Here is a 12023-nt window from a genome sequence, read left to right as displayed (position 1 = left end):
CTCATGCAAACAGCTGTTGATTTCATCTGTGAGGCAGGAAGGAGGGTCTGTGCACGTGTCCATCAGTACAGTCCAATGCAGCACGGAGAAGAATAACCCAAATACAGTAGAGTCACAAAATGGAGGAGCTGTCTGTTCCAGGTCATCTGTCTACAGTTGCACATAAGTGTGTGTGTGTGTGTTTGTGTGTGTGTGAGAGAGAGAGAGCGCGCGAGAGAAAGAGAGAGAGAGAGAGAGAGTGTGTGTGTGAAAGTAAGTGAATGAGTGTATGTGAGAGTGAGAGAGTGTGTGTGTGTGTATATGTATGTTTGTATGTGTGCATGAATGAATATGTGGCAGAAAGACTGAGAAAAAGATGGGTGGGGAGAATTTAGCCCCAATTCAGAAAACCTTTGGTCCTCTCTTATAGAGGTCGACCGATATGGGTTTTTCTATAACCGATGCCGATGCCGATACTTAGAGGTCAGGGTTAACCGATAGCCGATATGGGCTGCCGATTTTTTTTGGCCAATTTTTAGGGCCGATATCTAAAAGTTTTCCCATTAATTTGCATGCTAAAGCGTCACACTAATAATAAGAAGATGCACACAATTTTACTCCCCTACTAGTATCTTAAGTCTGAAGTCTGTGCCCACGTACACACACACACACACACACAGCCTAATACTTACAAACATCCATAATCTAGGAATCCAGAGAACCCCCCCCCCCCCCCCTTTTTTTAATGTATTATTTATTATTTCTGTTATTATTATTTTAGTTATTCTTTTCTTCAATGTATATACATATATGTATGTGTACAGACTGTGATTTTAGGGTTGCTGTCTGGGCCGTGGGAGGGGGGAGGGAGGAAGGGAGAATTCTTTGTAAAAAAAATGTTTAAATTGGCCGATGCCGATAGATTAAAAAATGACAAATATCGGCCCGATACATCGGCCGACCGATATATTGGTCGACCTCTACTCTCTTACCCTGGTAACATGTACTTTAATCCCCTCTCCCCCTCACTCTCCTTCTAAATGGCTCCCGTCCTCACGTGTCCCTTTCCTGCTGTGAATCTGCTGACAGAGGGCCATGTGAGGCTAGGCTAGCTACAGGCTCCATCCAGCAAATGTCAGAGCCCATTTGAGTTCCTCAACCATGGCAGTAGCACTGGACTGAGTCACCCCCCACCAGGGAGAGAGGGAGTTCTCCTTCCATGTTTACCCTTCCCTTCCCTGCTGCAAGCCTCACTGCACTAAGAGGACTCCCAGCACTGCCACCCTCCCTTCCACAGCAGCTTGGCAATGCATGAGTGTATATGGGGCTGCGTGGGTGGAAAGAAGTTTGTGCAAGGAGCACAGAGAGAGAGAGAGAGAGAGAGAGAAAGAGAGAGAGAGAAAGACATTTAGAGTAGAGAAAATATGGAAAAGAGAAAGTTCTGCAATCTCGTTTCAGCAGCTTGTGTTGCCAGCAGCCCAAGGGGAGATCCTGTTAAAACAGGCACGGGGCCCCGACACGGGAGAGACACTGATGTAATGGTGCCATGCATGCAGCGCCAACAAGACCCTCAAAAAACCCTCAATTTCTCCCAGGGTCACTGCATCGGCCGTGAAGTGGAGCCAGCTCCAGGCAGATACTCCACAGCCAACCAGTCAGAAACCACTGGTGACCTCAGAGCAACTCAGCCTGAAAAGAAGTCTGTTTGGACTGGCAATGCTGTGCACCCCGTCCAGTGAAGGAAACGGAGGGGTTGAGACTGGGTGGGAGTAGTGGTGAGAAATGGAGGGAATGTGTGACACCAGGTAATGATGTCTGAGGCTCTGCTGTAACACACAAAATAACCTCCAATCATAGGGAATGATAAGAGTGAGGAAAGAGACTGGCAGAAATGACCTAAAGGAATGTACTAAGTTGGCATTATCCCTTTACCCCCTTATACGTCTGTTACTGACAGGACCCTGGGCCAAAGAGGGGGACTATTTTGCATTCATGTGAAAGTTTCCTAGGAATGCACTATAAAATGTTGCGGGTGATTGAGTCTGGAGTTGTTATTATTCGGGCTGCGAGGAGAGCTTTGAGACAGGCGAGTCAGAGCTGTGGGGAAACCTCGTAAGAAAGCCAAGTCCAGACCAGACTCCTATTCACAGCAGACAGGGGCTCATTTAAATGCGTCTCAGAATGTAACCTGCGCAAAAGGCCTTGGCTCATTCACGGCAAAGAGATCCCTGCCTGAAAGAGGAGAACGCTTTCTTGAAGAGAGACCAGACAGACATTACTCACATCATTCATTCCATGTCCAGACAGACATCTGGACAATCTATCATCATCGTATGTTTGCGTTCCTGGAACCTTCGTCCGTGTCACTGTACAGAAGACCACTCACTACAGCCCTGCCAGCCAGCCCAGGCCCTTAACCTCCAGTAATGTCAAGCTTTTCTATACAATAGCTTTAGTCATTTGATTCCAGGTCCTTTAAACTTGCAGGGCAATAAATGAGGCAACGCATTTTATTGTTCAAATAGTCATTATATTATGTATTTACACCATACAACCTGAAGGTTTTGAGTGGAAGGTTTGGCCTTCATCCTTTTCTAAATGGTGTGGAAATTTAAGAAAGAGAGCGTTCTTGTGAAGGGAAGGGAAATAGAGTGGGAGTGCAGACAAGGGAAAGAGCATCAGCCTCTTCTCCTAATTGGCCGGTTTAAAAATAGATTGGGCAGGAGATCACCCCTCCCGATTTACTGTCTTCATTTACAAGAGTAATACTCCCCAGGGAGGGGTTAGGGGGGGGTGTGAAAGTGTGTCTCATTATACGCCTCCTATCCACACCACCACCCCCAGAAACCATCACCACATGCCAGCCATACGATACGGTGACCTGAGCCTGGATGTTTGTGATTGCAGTGGCATGTCAATGTGATGACGCACCAGTGCATTTCAAGGAGACGTGGAGGTATGGGAGGTGAGGGGTGGGGTGGGGTTAGAAGACAATTCAAGGTATGGGTGACGGTGACGACACGTGGGGTGGGGGGTTAGGAGTCAGCTAGATTGAGTTGGCCTGTTTGGAGGACGAGCTATGCTAAGTTACACCTCACCGCTGTTGCGCCTCTCCCACCGCACCTGTTTATACTTAGCATATGACCCATTACTGGGATGGCTCCACTGTGCTCTCCCATCGCACCATTGACGTCATGCAGCTGGTTAATCATAGCCCCATGCAGGCCAAGGAGACACAGCCAGTCCCAGGTCACCCCAGACAGACCCAGTGTTCATTCCATATACCTTCAACCAGTTCTCTGGTAGAGAAAACACTAAAATATGAATACAATTGCCAAAATGTTCTTATTTTGATTGTGAAAAGATCAAATTATGCTTAAGAGCTTTGTATGAAATACTCCCCTTAAGATCAAGTTTGTTACAAGGGAATTCTTCATCAAATTTCAAGTTTACTGTAACACTGCATCACTAAACAGCATCACTTACTACTTTCCAACAATTGCACCTCTAAAGAGAGGATTCCTGCCCAATTACCCTATCAGACATTGCTGAAACATCGGGCTAGGTAGAAGTCGATCACATACCACTGATCGTATTTGAACTCCAATGGAAATAGAAAAACTGAAAATAGATGGCTTCTTTCAGCAGAGTGACAAATATTAGTGGTTGGTGGTGGGAATACCAGGACGATAATGGTCCTGTTATTTTGGTATAATAATAATACATTGTATTTAATGGTGCCTTCCATGGCACTCAAGGTCACCTTCCATCACATCACATTAAATGACTGAGGCAGCTTAAATAAAAAATAGATAATGAGGAAGCCGAGGCAGCTGAGATGAAACTTAGACGCGAGAGGAAATTATGCTGCACGTGTTGGTCGACATCGTCATGCCTGCGTAAGCAGGGCCCACATGAAATGTACTTGATCATCATCTCCATTAACCACCAGGGCGGAGTGCCCTAGGGAACTTACAGCGGTAGGAGTGGGTGTGGGGGGGGGGGGGGGGCGGGGGGTGAAAGGGGTGGGCCTGAAACGATGACTCAGACTCCCCCCCCCCCCACCCCCCGTCACCACCCCGTAGCCCGGTCTGGTGGATGGGATGGAACATGTCATTAAGATCATTGGGTAGTGCCGGCCCTGGGGCAAGGATGGTGCTACTCAGAACGAGCCCAGACATGTGTTGTGGCTTTTATCTAGGAGTCTTGGCTGCATGGAATACATTTAATTGGTTTTAAATGAATTCATTTAGCTGATTGAAGTATTTATCAGTATTTGATGGACATTCAAAATATCCACAGTAGCATCTTTCATTTTGGGTTATTTTGATCGAATAATTAGGTTGTAATGTCTGAATTCTGATCAAAATACCTGAAAAGTTTCCATCTTAATGTTCAGTGATGTGTCACCCAACTCTAGCCCCATGTTCATTCACAGATTGCAGTACTATTCCTGAAAGGGGAAGTTAACTGCCGCTCTGCTCACACCTCAAGGTCAGAAGCTTAGAATGAATGGACACACACACACACACACACACACACACACACACACACACACACACACACACACACACACACACACACACACACATCTTCCTTCTTTTCTTACCGAAACCCAGCAAGGCCTGAGGAGGGTTGGAGACATGGGGCTGCACTGACACTGAAGCACAAACCAGCAAGTCATTCATGGCATTAGATCACCAAAGGGCAGCACCATATTTGAGGGCAAAGGAGAGATGTCTGACTCCATGATGCAATCTTGCCCTGTCACATCAGTTTGACATTGATGCAAAGCACCACTCCTCCCACGGCCCCTTGGAACAGCCAACATATCAGTTTACCTAGTCTGGGAAGTCCCGCCCCTCTTCTTCCGGCCAATTTGATTTTGCCTCTGAAGTGGGTCTGGCAAACTTTGGATAGCAGTTCATTTCAAGATTTCCAGGATCCTTGGAACCAATCACAAACTGGCTTTTGGCTACCTGGCGCGCCATTGGCGGATTTAAACTAACCACGGCTAAGTAACAAAATCTACTGCACGGAGAGTTTTTAAACATTGGACATGGTGGCCGCCGAAGCACCGCAAAACTTCGATAAGGTAAGTTTTCTTTGAAAACAGAACAGAAACTTGCCCTGGAACAATTCATACAGAAAAATTATGTGTTTGCTTTATTACCGATCGTTGTATCGTTGTATAGTATCGTTGGTCTGATTGGTTAAAGGCGTGTCCAATTACGTGAGTGAAGTGGACCGCTGTTGAGTAGTTTGCCAGACCAACTGATCAAATGAAATGCAGTGAAGGGGCGGGGAATTCCCAGACAACAGTTTACCAGGATGTAAACGCAATCTGGTGTTCTGAGGAAGGCACACACCAACAAGTCACTTGGTGTTGGAACTAGTGATATTAGTTAAGCAGGCTATTCAGTATTTAGATGTTTTCGGGACAAACCCTGGCTGTTGTTAAACACTTTAATTTAGTCTGTATAACTATGTCAGTGTTTGTGTTTAAACAACACAATGCATCTGTTATAGTGAACATCATGGATGAGTGTGTTATCCAATGCGTTTCTCACTTTAAAAAAGTGCTAACAGCAGGTAGGAATGAGGCCAAGGGATATTTTAACATGCTTAATATGTAAGGAACCTTAAGGACAACCAGGAAAAAATGAATTTGATGTGTGTCATTTTTATGAACATAATTCAGTCCCTCCAGGATCTTGCAAGGGGTTTGTTTTGATTGTTGCAACAAAAACTGTCTGAATGCTCTGTGGGAATTATCTTGCAAATAATGCATTAATTCCATGACTTGCTTGATTACATGTTAGGTTTTTCTTTGGTTTCGACCCTAAAAGGCACAGAAATAAAGAGCCAGAGAGGAGGAAATATATTCATGCTTTCTTTTTTAATCACTTCATAGAAAAGTAGTTTCAGATTTTATTGAACACAATATACAATATTATACCATACATTGTGTGAAACACTGAATATCCACCTGCAACAATGCGGGATTTTAACAGACATAGAAAACCCGTCTGTCATGCAGATAGTGCTAACTCGGGCTAGTCATTTGGACACAACTCGGACCAAAGATCAAACATAGATTGAACAACGTTATACTGACAATTTGAATTTCAAAACTGCTAACAAGTTTGGTCAGAAAAAATAGTTTCACATTAGCACAAATAATTACAGATAATCACATTTTTTGTAATATATCAATTCACATTGGTGCTCTAGAAATAATGTGACATGCTGCCAATATGTCCCCTCAGTCTGACTGACACTGACGTGTGTGAGAGGAGATTGCCGTTTTCTTTTTCGACCTGTTTCAACCAAAACTCTATCAGCAGTCTGCATTCAAAACGCATTCTTCAATATGCTGGAGTGCCATGTCTGGGCATTCCAGCTTGCTGTCCTGTCCTGACACCAAGCCACTCTGCATGAAGCCACTACCTTGGCCAGCGTTGTGCAATTCCAGCCACTGGTTAACATATGCCTTTAAATGCTGCCGATTGAAGCAGTCAGACATTGTGCGATATATTCATATAGATATATCTATATATATTTATTTATTTATATATAAAACAAAACAATATCTTACCAAATAAAATAAAAAAGAAGTTGGACTTAAACTCTGAGTCCACTACACATGTAACACCACCACTCTCCGGTAATGCAAGTGCATATAAATTAAAATAGATTTACAATGAAACATCATTCTTATTTACAGCCTAGAATAATAAATATACTGTTATAAACAGCAAGAGGACCGATGTGAGCTTGCGTGACAAACCGGACAAAGTTGAAAAATACATGGGCTGATGATACATATGGGGTGAAGTCGTGTACACGAATGCACACACAGACACACACACACACACACACACACACACACACACACAGACACACACACACACACACACACACACACACAGTACATACATACATATTGGTGAAAATGCCATATAGGCCTTTTTTTCTTCTGCTTGAGTGAAATAGAGTTGGGTATCTTAAGTACCATAGAGCTTAAAGAACATATCAAATTTGGATTGGATCATGACTTATTGTCATCGGGGATAAATACCTCAATGAGGGCCAAAAATGAAAATAAAACTCCAGTATTTAAAATCTAATATTTAGCTTTGAGTGGGGTTATTTACTTCAGTTACATTTGTACACTAAAGAATAGTGCGACCTTTAATTTCATCTCAATGTCTAATTTCTAATTAGTTTAATTTGATTTCAATTACCAGTCCAGGGAAAGCATGAGGCAACACACGATATTGGCACAAGGTCAGTACATAGAGGTGGTGCTTGATGGTTCTCTTCCTGAAGCTCTTTCAGAACAGACATGACAAGCTGCTCACCTCTTCATGCAAACCAGGGCTTTTTAAAGCCCATTTCATTTGACATGAAAGCTGCTTGCCATCACACAAAAGGTCTGCTCTGACAGTTAAGGTTGGCTTGGATCCTTTAGTCTGGATTATGGTAGTCGATTCTGAGAGGGGCAGCAGGTCTTACATGGTCAGATCTCACCAGGGGAGGGAGGCGAGGTTGTGTCTATCGTTTTGGACTAACAAGATGAGTATTAAGTGGCAAAAACCTTGGAGGTGAAAATAGCTTTGGCCTGACTGAAGATGGAGCGCAGATGACATGATTAGACTGACCGCTCCCCAACCTCCTGCCAGCAACCAATCTTTGCCATAGTGTAGTTTGTTGACTCAGACTTTCCATGGTACTGGGTCCTGGATCAAATTGGTCATACTGTGAGTGTTACACAACACTTCTGACAGAGCAGAAATGTGTACAAATCAAATAAAACATTTTTGAATAGGTTTTGGGCCTTCGTTTCTTTGCAGACATAAAGTCTGCTAACAAGGGTTCTGAGTTAAGAGCCTTACAGATCTTCACACAAACATAAGGATTGTGTACATATAAAAACTCAAACAAAACAACAAAAAGGTGAGAGAAAGTGCACATTTCATGGGAAAATTTAGACTATGACTGGTTGTTTAATGTTTGGATTATTCTGAATATTGCCTAATATCGTAGGAAGACACTGAAATCTCTTTTTCTGCTGAAATACAAAACAATTCTACTCTGAAGCTGTTTTTCCTTAGAAAACAAAGACATTTCACGTACATTTTTACTAAAGTGTGTTCAATAAATAAAAAAGACTCTTAAAAAGACAATAGTAAAAAAGGCACACAAAGTCTGTAGACAAATGGTACAGAAAAAAGTGAACAGTTTCTGTCTTTACAAATAACGTGTTTGTCAGTAGTTCATTTTGCTACCTCCTGACATCCCGTTAGCTTGATAAAAAGTCACTTGGTACAAAAACTCCTCTCTTTCAGTAGTGTCAACACGTCTAACGCTTGTCTGAATGGAAACAAACGTCATTTGGTTGGCCCCAATCCTTCATTATCCCCAAGTCACCTGTCAATCAATCAGGTCCAAAATGTCTGCAGCATTTTTCTTCCTGAGAGCTCTGTGGTCGTTCCCACGGAAACTGTCCATCTCTGGCTCCAAAAGCAAGTGCATGGATGGGGTGTGACTCTTACCCCTCACCAAATGGGACTCAAACACACGCCCCCTTTTGGGCTTCTCAAAAAACATTGCCTTTTAGCAAGATTTCCTTTTCTCTTGATAAAGGAAATTGTGAAAGACCCGTGTCGGCCATGTTTAAGCGACTGGCAGGCAAAGAGCTGGTCCTATGTGTCCACGGGTGAGGCGTCATGTGTGACGATCTCAATGTGCGTGGTGGCCGGTTCCATGGGCTCTTCCCTGTCCTCTTCCTCTCTTTCCTCCTCCTCCTCATCTCCCTGACTCTGTTCGTCCTTCTCCGTCCCCTCAGAGTCCTCCTCCTCCAGGGTCATCTCAAACTGGAACTTGTCCCCAGCACCCCCGCCCACGCCCTGGCCCTCCTTGTCAGTATCGTAAGGGGGTGAGGGGCTCTGAGGGATCATGCTCTGGTACCAGTTCCTGTTATCCTCCAAAGTGTCTAGGATGTCCTGTGCGTCGGGGTGCACCAGGTCAGCCCACGTCTCCCACAGGGGGTGCACAATGTAGTCAATGAAGCCCACCTAGAGTCAACACAAGATAAACTAGAGTCAGCACAAGATAAACTAGAGTCAGCACAAGATAAACTAGTGTCAGCATAAGATAAACTAGGGTCAGCATAAGATAAACTAGAGTCAGCACAAGAGAAACTAGGTTCAATACAAGATAAAATAGAGTTAACACAAGAGAAAATAGGTTCAACACAAGAGAAACTAGAGTTAACCCAAGAGAAACTAGAGTTAACACAAGATAAACTAGGCAAAACTAACCTGAGACTTCTCAACAATGGCGGTGTGCTTGTCGCACATAGGGCTGATCTCCATGCCACGCTCTCTCTCCCGGTCGCCCTGGTGGAAGAACTCGTCCATGATGCGGTCTGTCCACTGGCGGTACAGCTCCAGGGACTTGGTGGGGTTGCTCAGGTCGGCACAGTGCACCATGTTCCGTAGGACCTGGTCATCGGAAAAAAGAAATGGTCTTTCAATGAGCTTTGGTGTCTAAATGTGTGTCACATCCAACTCATTTTGAGTGCATAACTATATGGCAAATGGAAAATATAGTACGAGAGGACTATGAGGAGGTAAGAGGGAGAGGTTGTAGACTCTCGTCATCACAGTGGGCAGTGATCCTAATGATCTGGTTTAGTCTTCCACAGAACATTAATTAGTTCAATTAGTGTAGGCGTTGATAGAGAAAGGAGTACTTCTTCTGGCAAGCAAGGCCTCTAAAACACACAGACACACATAAAGAGTTGGAGATGGTTACCTGTATCCTGTCAGTGTAGTTGTCGAGGAGCAGCACTCCAGAACTAGTCACTTTCTTCGTCTCAACCATGGTTTTAAGGTCTGCCAGTAAGCTCATGTGCTTGGACATGTCTGTAGCCAGTACCTGAAGAAGAAAAAGCAGTCTTAGAATGGTCTGATTGGAGAACTTTGGGTTTGATTTGATGCTGGGATGGGTACACAAGATGGACAGACTCACCAGGTCTATCACCATCTTCCTGAGGGACTGTCTCTGCTTCTTTGGGAGGTTCTGGAAGATGTCACAGTTGTCCTCCTGTAGCAGCTTAAAGCCCACGGCCAGATGGTGGTTCTCCAGGACTGACTCATCGTTGTACATGAGGGCCAGCTCAGAATCTGAGAACGGAGAACCAGAGGAAAGCAGAGAGCTCACGTCAGTGGAAGCTATTGCAGAGCATCAATCCAGGCTGAGGGGATTGGCACATTAAAGACGTGGTCAACGTGAAGGCATGCTGACTCACTTGTGTTGATGAGGAACTGATTGGACACTCCTGGATGGTCCACGTCGTGGATGGCAGCAGCAAAGATGGCGGCGAGGATCTCAAGGTCTGTGAAGACGGCCTGTGTAGAACGAAACAGGGAGAGGGCTTTTAAACACACTGACAGGCGCACACTAATCCCAGTTTGTGGTTCTCCCAGTGGACCTATCAGTATTCCCCTGGGCTAACACAAGTGCTTTACACAAACACAAATTAAGGCATGATTGATACTAAGTGGCAAGACATATCAGCATGAGGATGACTCTAGGATATGTATATGTAAGGGTGTGTGTGTGTGTGTGTGTGTGTGCGTGTGCGTGTGTGTGTGCGTGTGCGTGTGCGTGTATGTGTCTGTGAGCCCTTACGTCCAATGCAGGCGTAGAGAGCAGGATGTGTGTGGACTGGGCCACGTCGGCAGCGTGCAGGCTGTTGTGGTAGGCCACGTCTGAGTGATAGTGGTCCTCCAGGGTCATCATGTAGGCCACAAACGTGTCCGTCGGGATCTTGAACGTCTTCAGCATGTCCCTCTCCTGCCACACAGAAGAGGCCATTTAACAAAGGGTCACAGACAGCAAGGTGTGCCATTCTCTAACAGATAAAAGTATACAGGAATATGCCTGTGTGATAAACGGGACTCCTTTTGAGACTGGACTCAGGGCGCCAACTCACCTGGAAGATGGCGTACATGATGCAGGTGAGAGGCCGGCTGTGGGAGTATTCTGACACGGTGAAGATGTTCAATCCCCACTTATTCAAGTCCTCGAGTTCCTGCGGCAGCCAAAGAGAAAGAGTTACCTCACAAATCAAGTTTCAAAGCTTTAATTTACACCAACTGCTAACAACTTCAGCATTCAATAAAGTATTCTAGGGAAATCCAATTGCACATCCCCCCACATTCACTGTGTAATACTGTATGGCTCAAGTGCAGTTGGAGGCGATGATGCAAACCACCCCACAGTAATCAATAAGGCATAAAAATAAAGCTGAGGCTGGGCTTGCTTCTACGGCTCTCTGTGAGTCAGTGGCGTACCTTGGCAAGCAGGTCCTCCTTGTCCGTCTTCACTCCGAATCGGGCGATCGCGCTGCAGCTGGAAAGGCTGGGTCCGTGAGACACCTTCTTCACGCCGCTAATCTGAGTCATCAGCTGCTGCTTCTTCTTCTTCTCCCGGGCCTTCGCTGTGGGCGAGGGCATCTCCATCTCATTCTGCTTGTCTGCGTCAGAGACGGGGTGAGAGAGGGAAAAGAGAGACGACATCAATCCCTCTGCATCGTTATACCACCAGAGTATCATGGTATTGACGTGCGTTAAAGCATCGCAGCTAATTGTTTGCCACGCCTCGCATACGAGCACCATCAACGCTCACGAAGTGAGCCGTTTCTCAACACCGTAAGAAATCTGATGATAGCTTTTAATTGTTGGTGCCCGACATCATTCATGTGAGACTGACAAAAAGCAGATGGAATGAAAAAAATAAAACAAAATGGAGCCTGTATCATGTTCGGCCTCTGTGCAGCTGTCGCGCAGCCCCGCACCACAAAAGGCCTTTGTTTGAAATGGGGTGGCCAGGTCTCCTCTTTCCTCCAGTGACGTCAGTAGAGAGGGCTGCTGGCCAGGGCACAGGGCCCAGGTGTGCGAGGGAGGGGGGGAGGGGAGTAAGAGAAAGGATGGAGTTGGAGGTGGAGGTGGGGGTGGAGCGGTCCCACCTGC

General features: G+C 45.3%; 1 protein-coding gene across 4 annotated transcripts in view; it reads right to left on the bottom strand.

The window, feature by feature from the left end:
• Window positions 1–5897: 5897 nt before the first annotated feature.
• The window catches only part of pde4ba (phosphodiesterase 4B, cAMP-specific a), a 120617-nt gene continuing 114491 nt past the window's right edge, over window positions 5898–12023 (bottom strand). For all 4 annotated transcript variants that reach the window (XM_080832946.1, XM_080832944.1, XM_080832945.1 and 1 more), the window contains 8 exons: window positions 11346–11527; window positions 10985–11083; window positions 10681–10845; window positions 10298–10397; window positions 10018–10172; window positions 9802–9924; window positions 9306–9488; window positions 5898–9059 (listed from right to left, as the gene is read on the bottom strand). In XM_080832946.1, the coding sequence (XP_080689072.1) occupies window positions 8688–9059; window positions 9306–9488; window positions 9802–9924; window positions 10018–10172; window positions 10298–10397; window positions 10681–10845; window positions 10985–11083; window positions 11346–11527 (1379 nt within the window). In that variant the 3' untranslated portion in view covers window positions 5898–8687. The remainder of the gene's footprint in view (window positions 9060–9305; window positions 9489–9801; window positions 9925–10017; window positions 10173–10297; window positions 10398–10680; window positions 10846–10984; window positions 11084–11345; window positions 11528–12023) is intronic.

Source organism: Sprattus sprattus (assembly GCF_963457725.1).
Source record: "Sprattus sprattus genome assembly, chromosome: 2".
NCBI lineage: Eukaryota > Metazoa > Chordata > Actinopteri > Clupeiformes > Clupeidae > Sprattus > Sprattus sprattus.
This window is presented reverse-complemented; position numbering and strand designations above follow the sequence as displayed.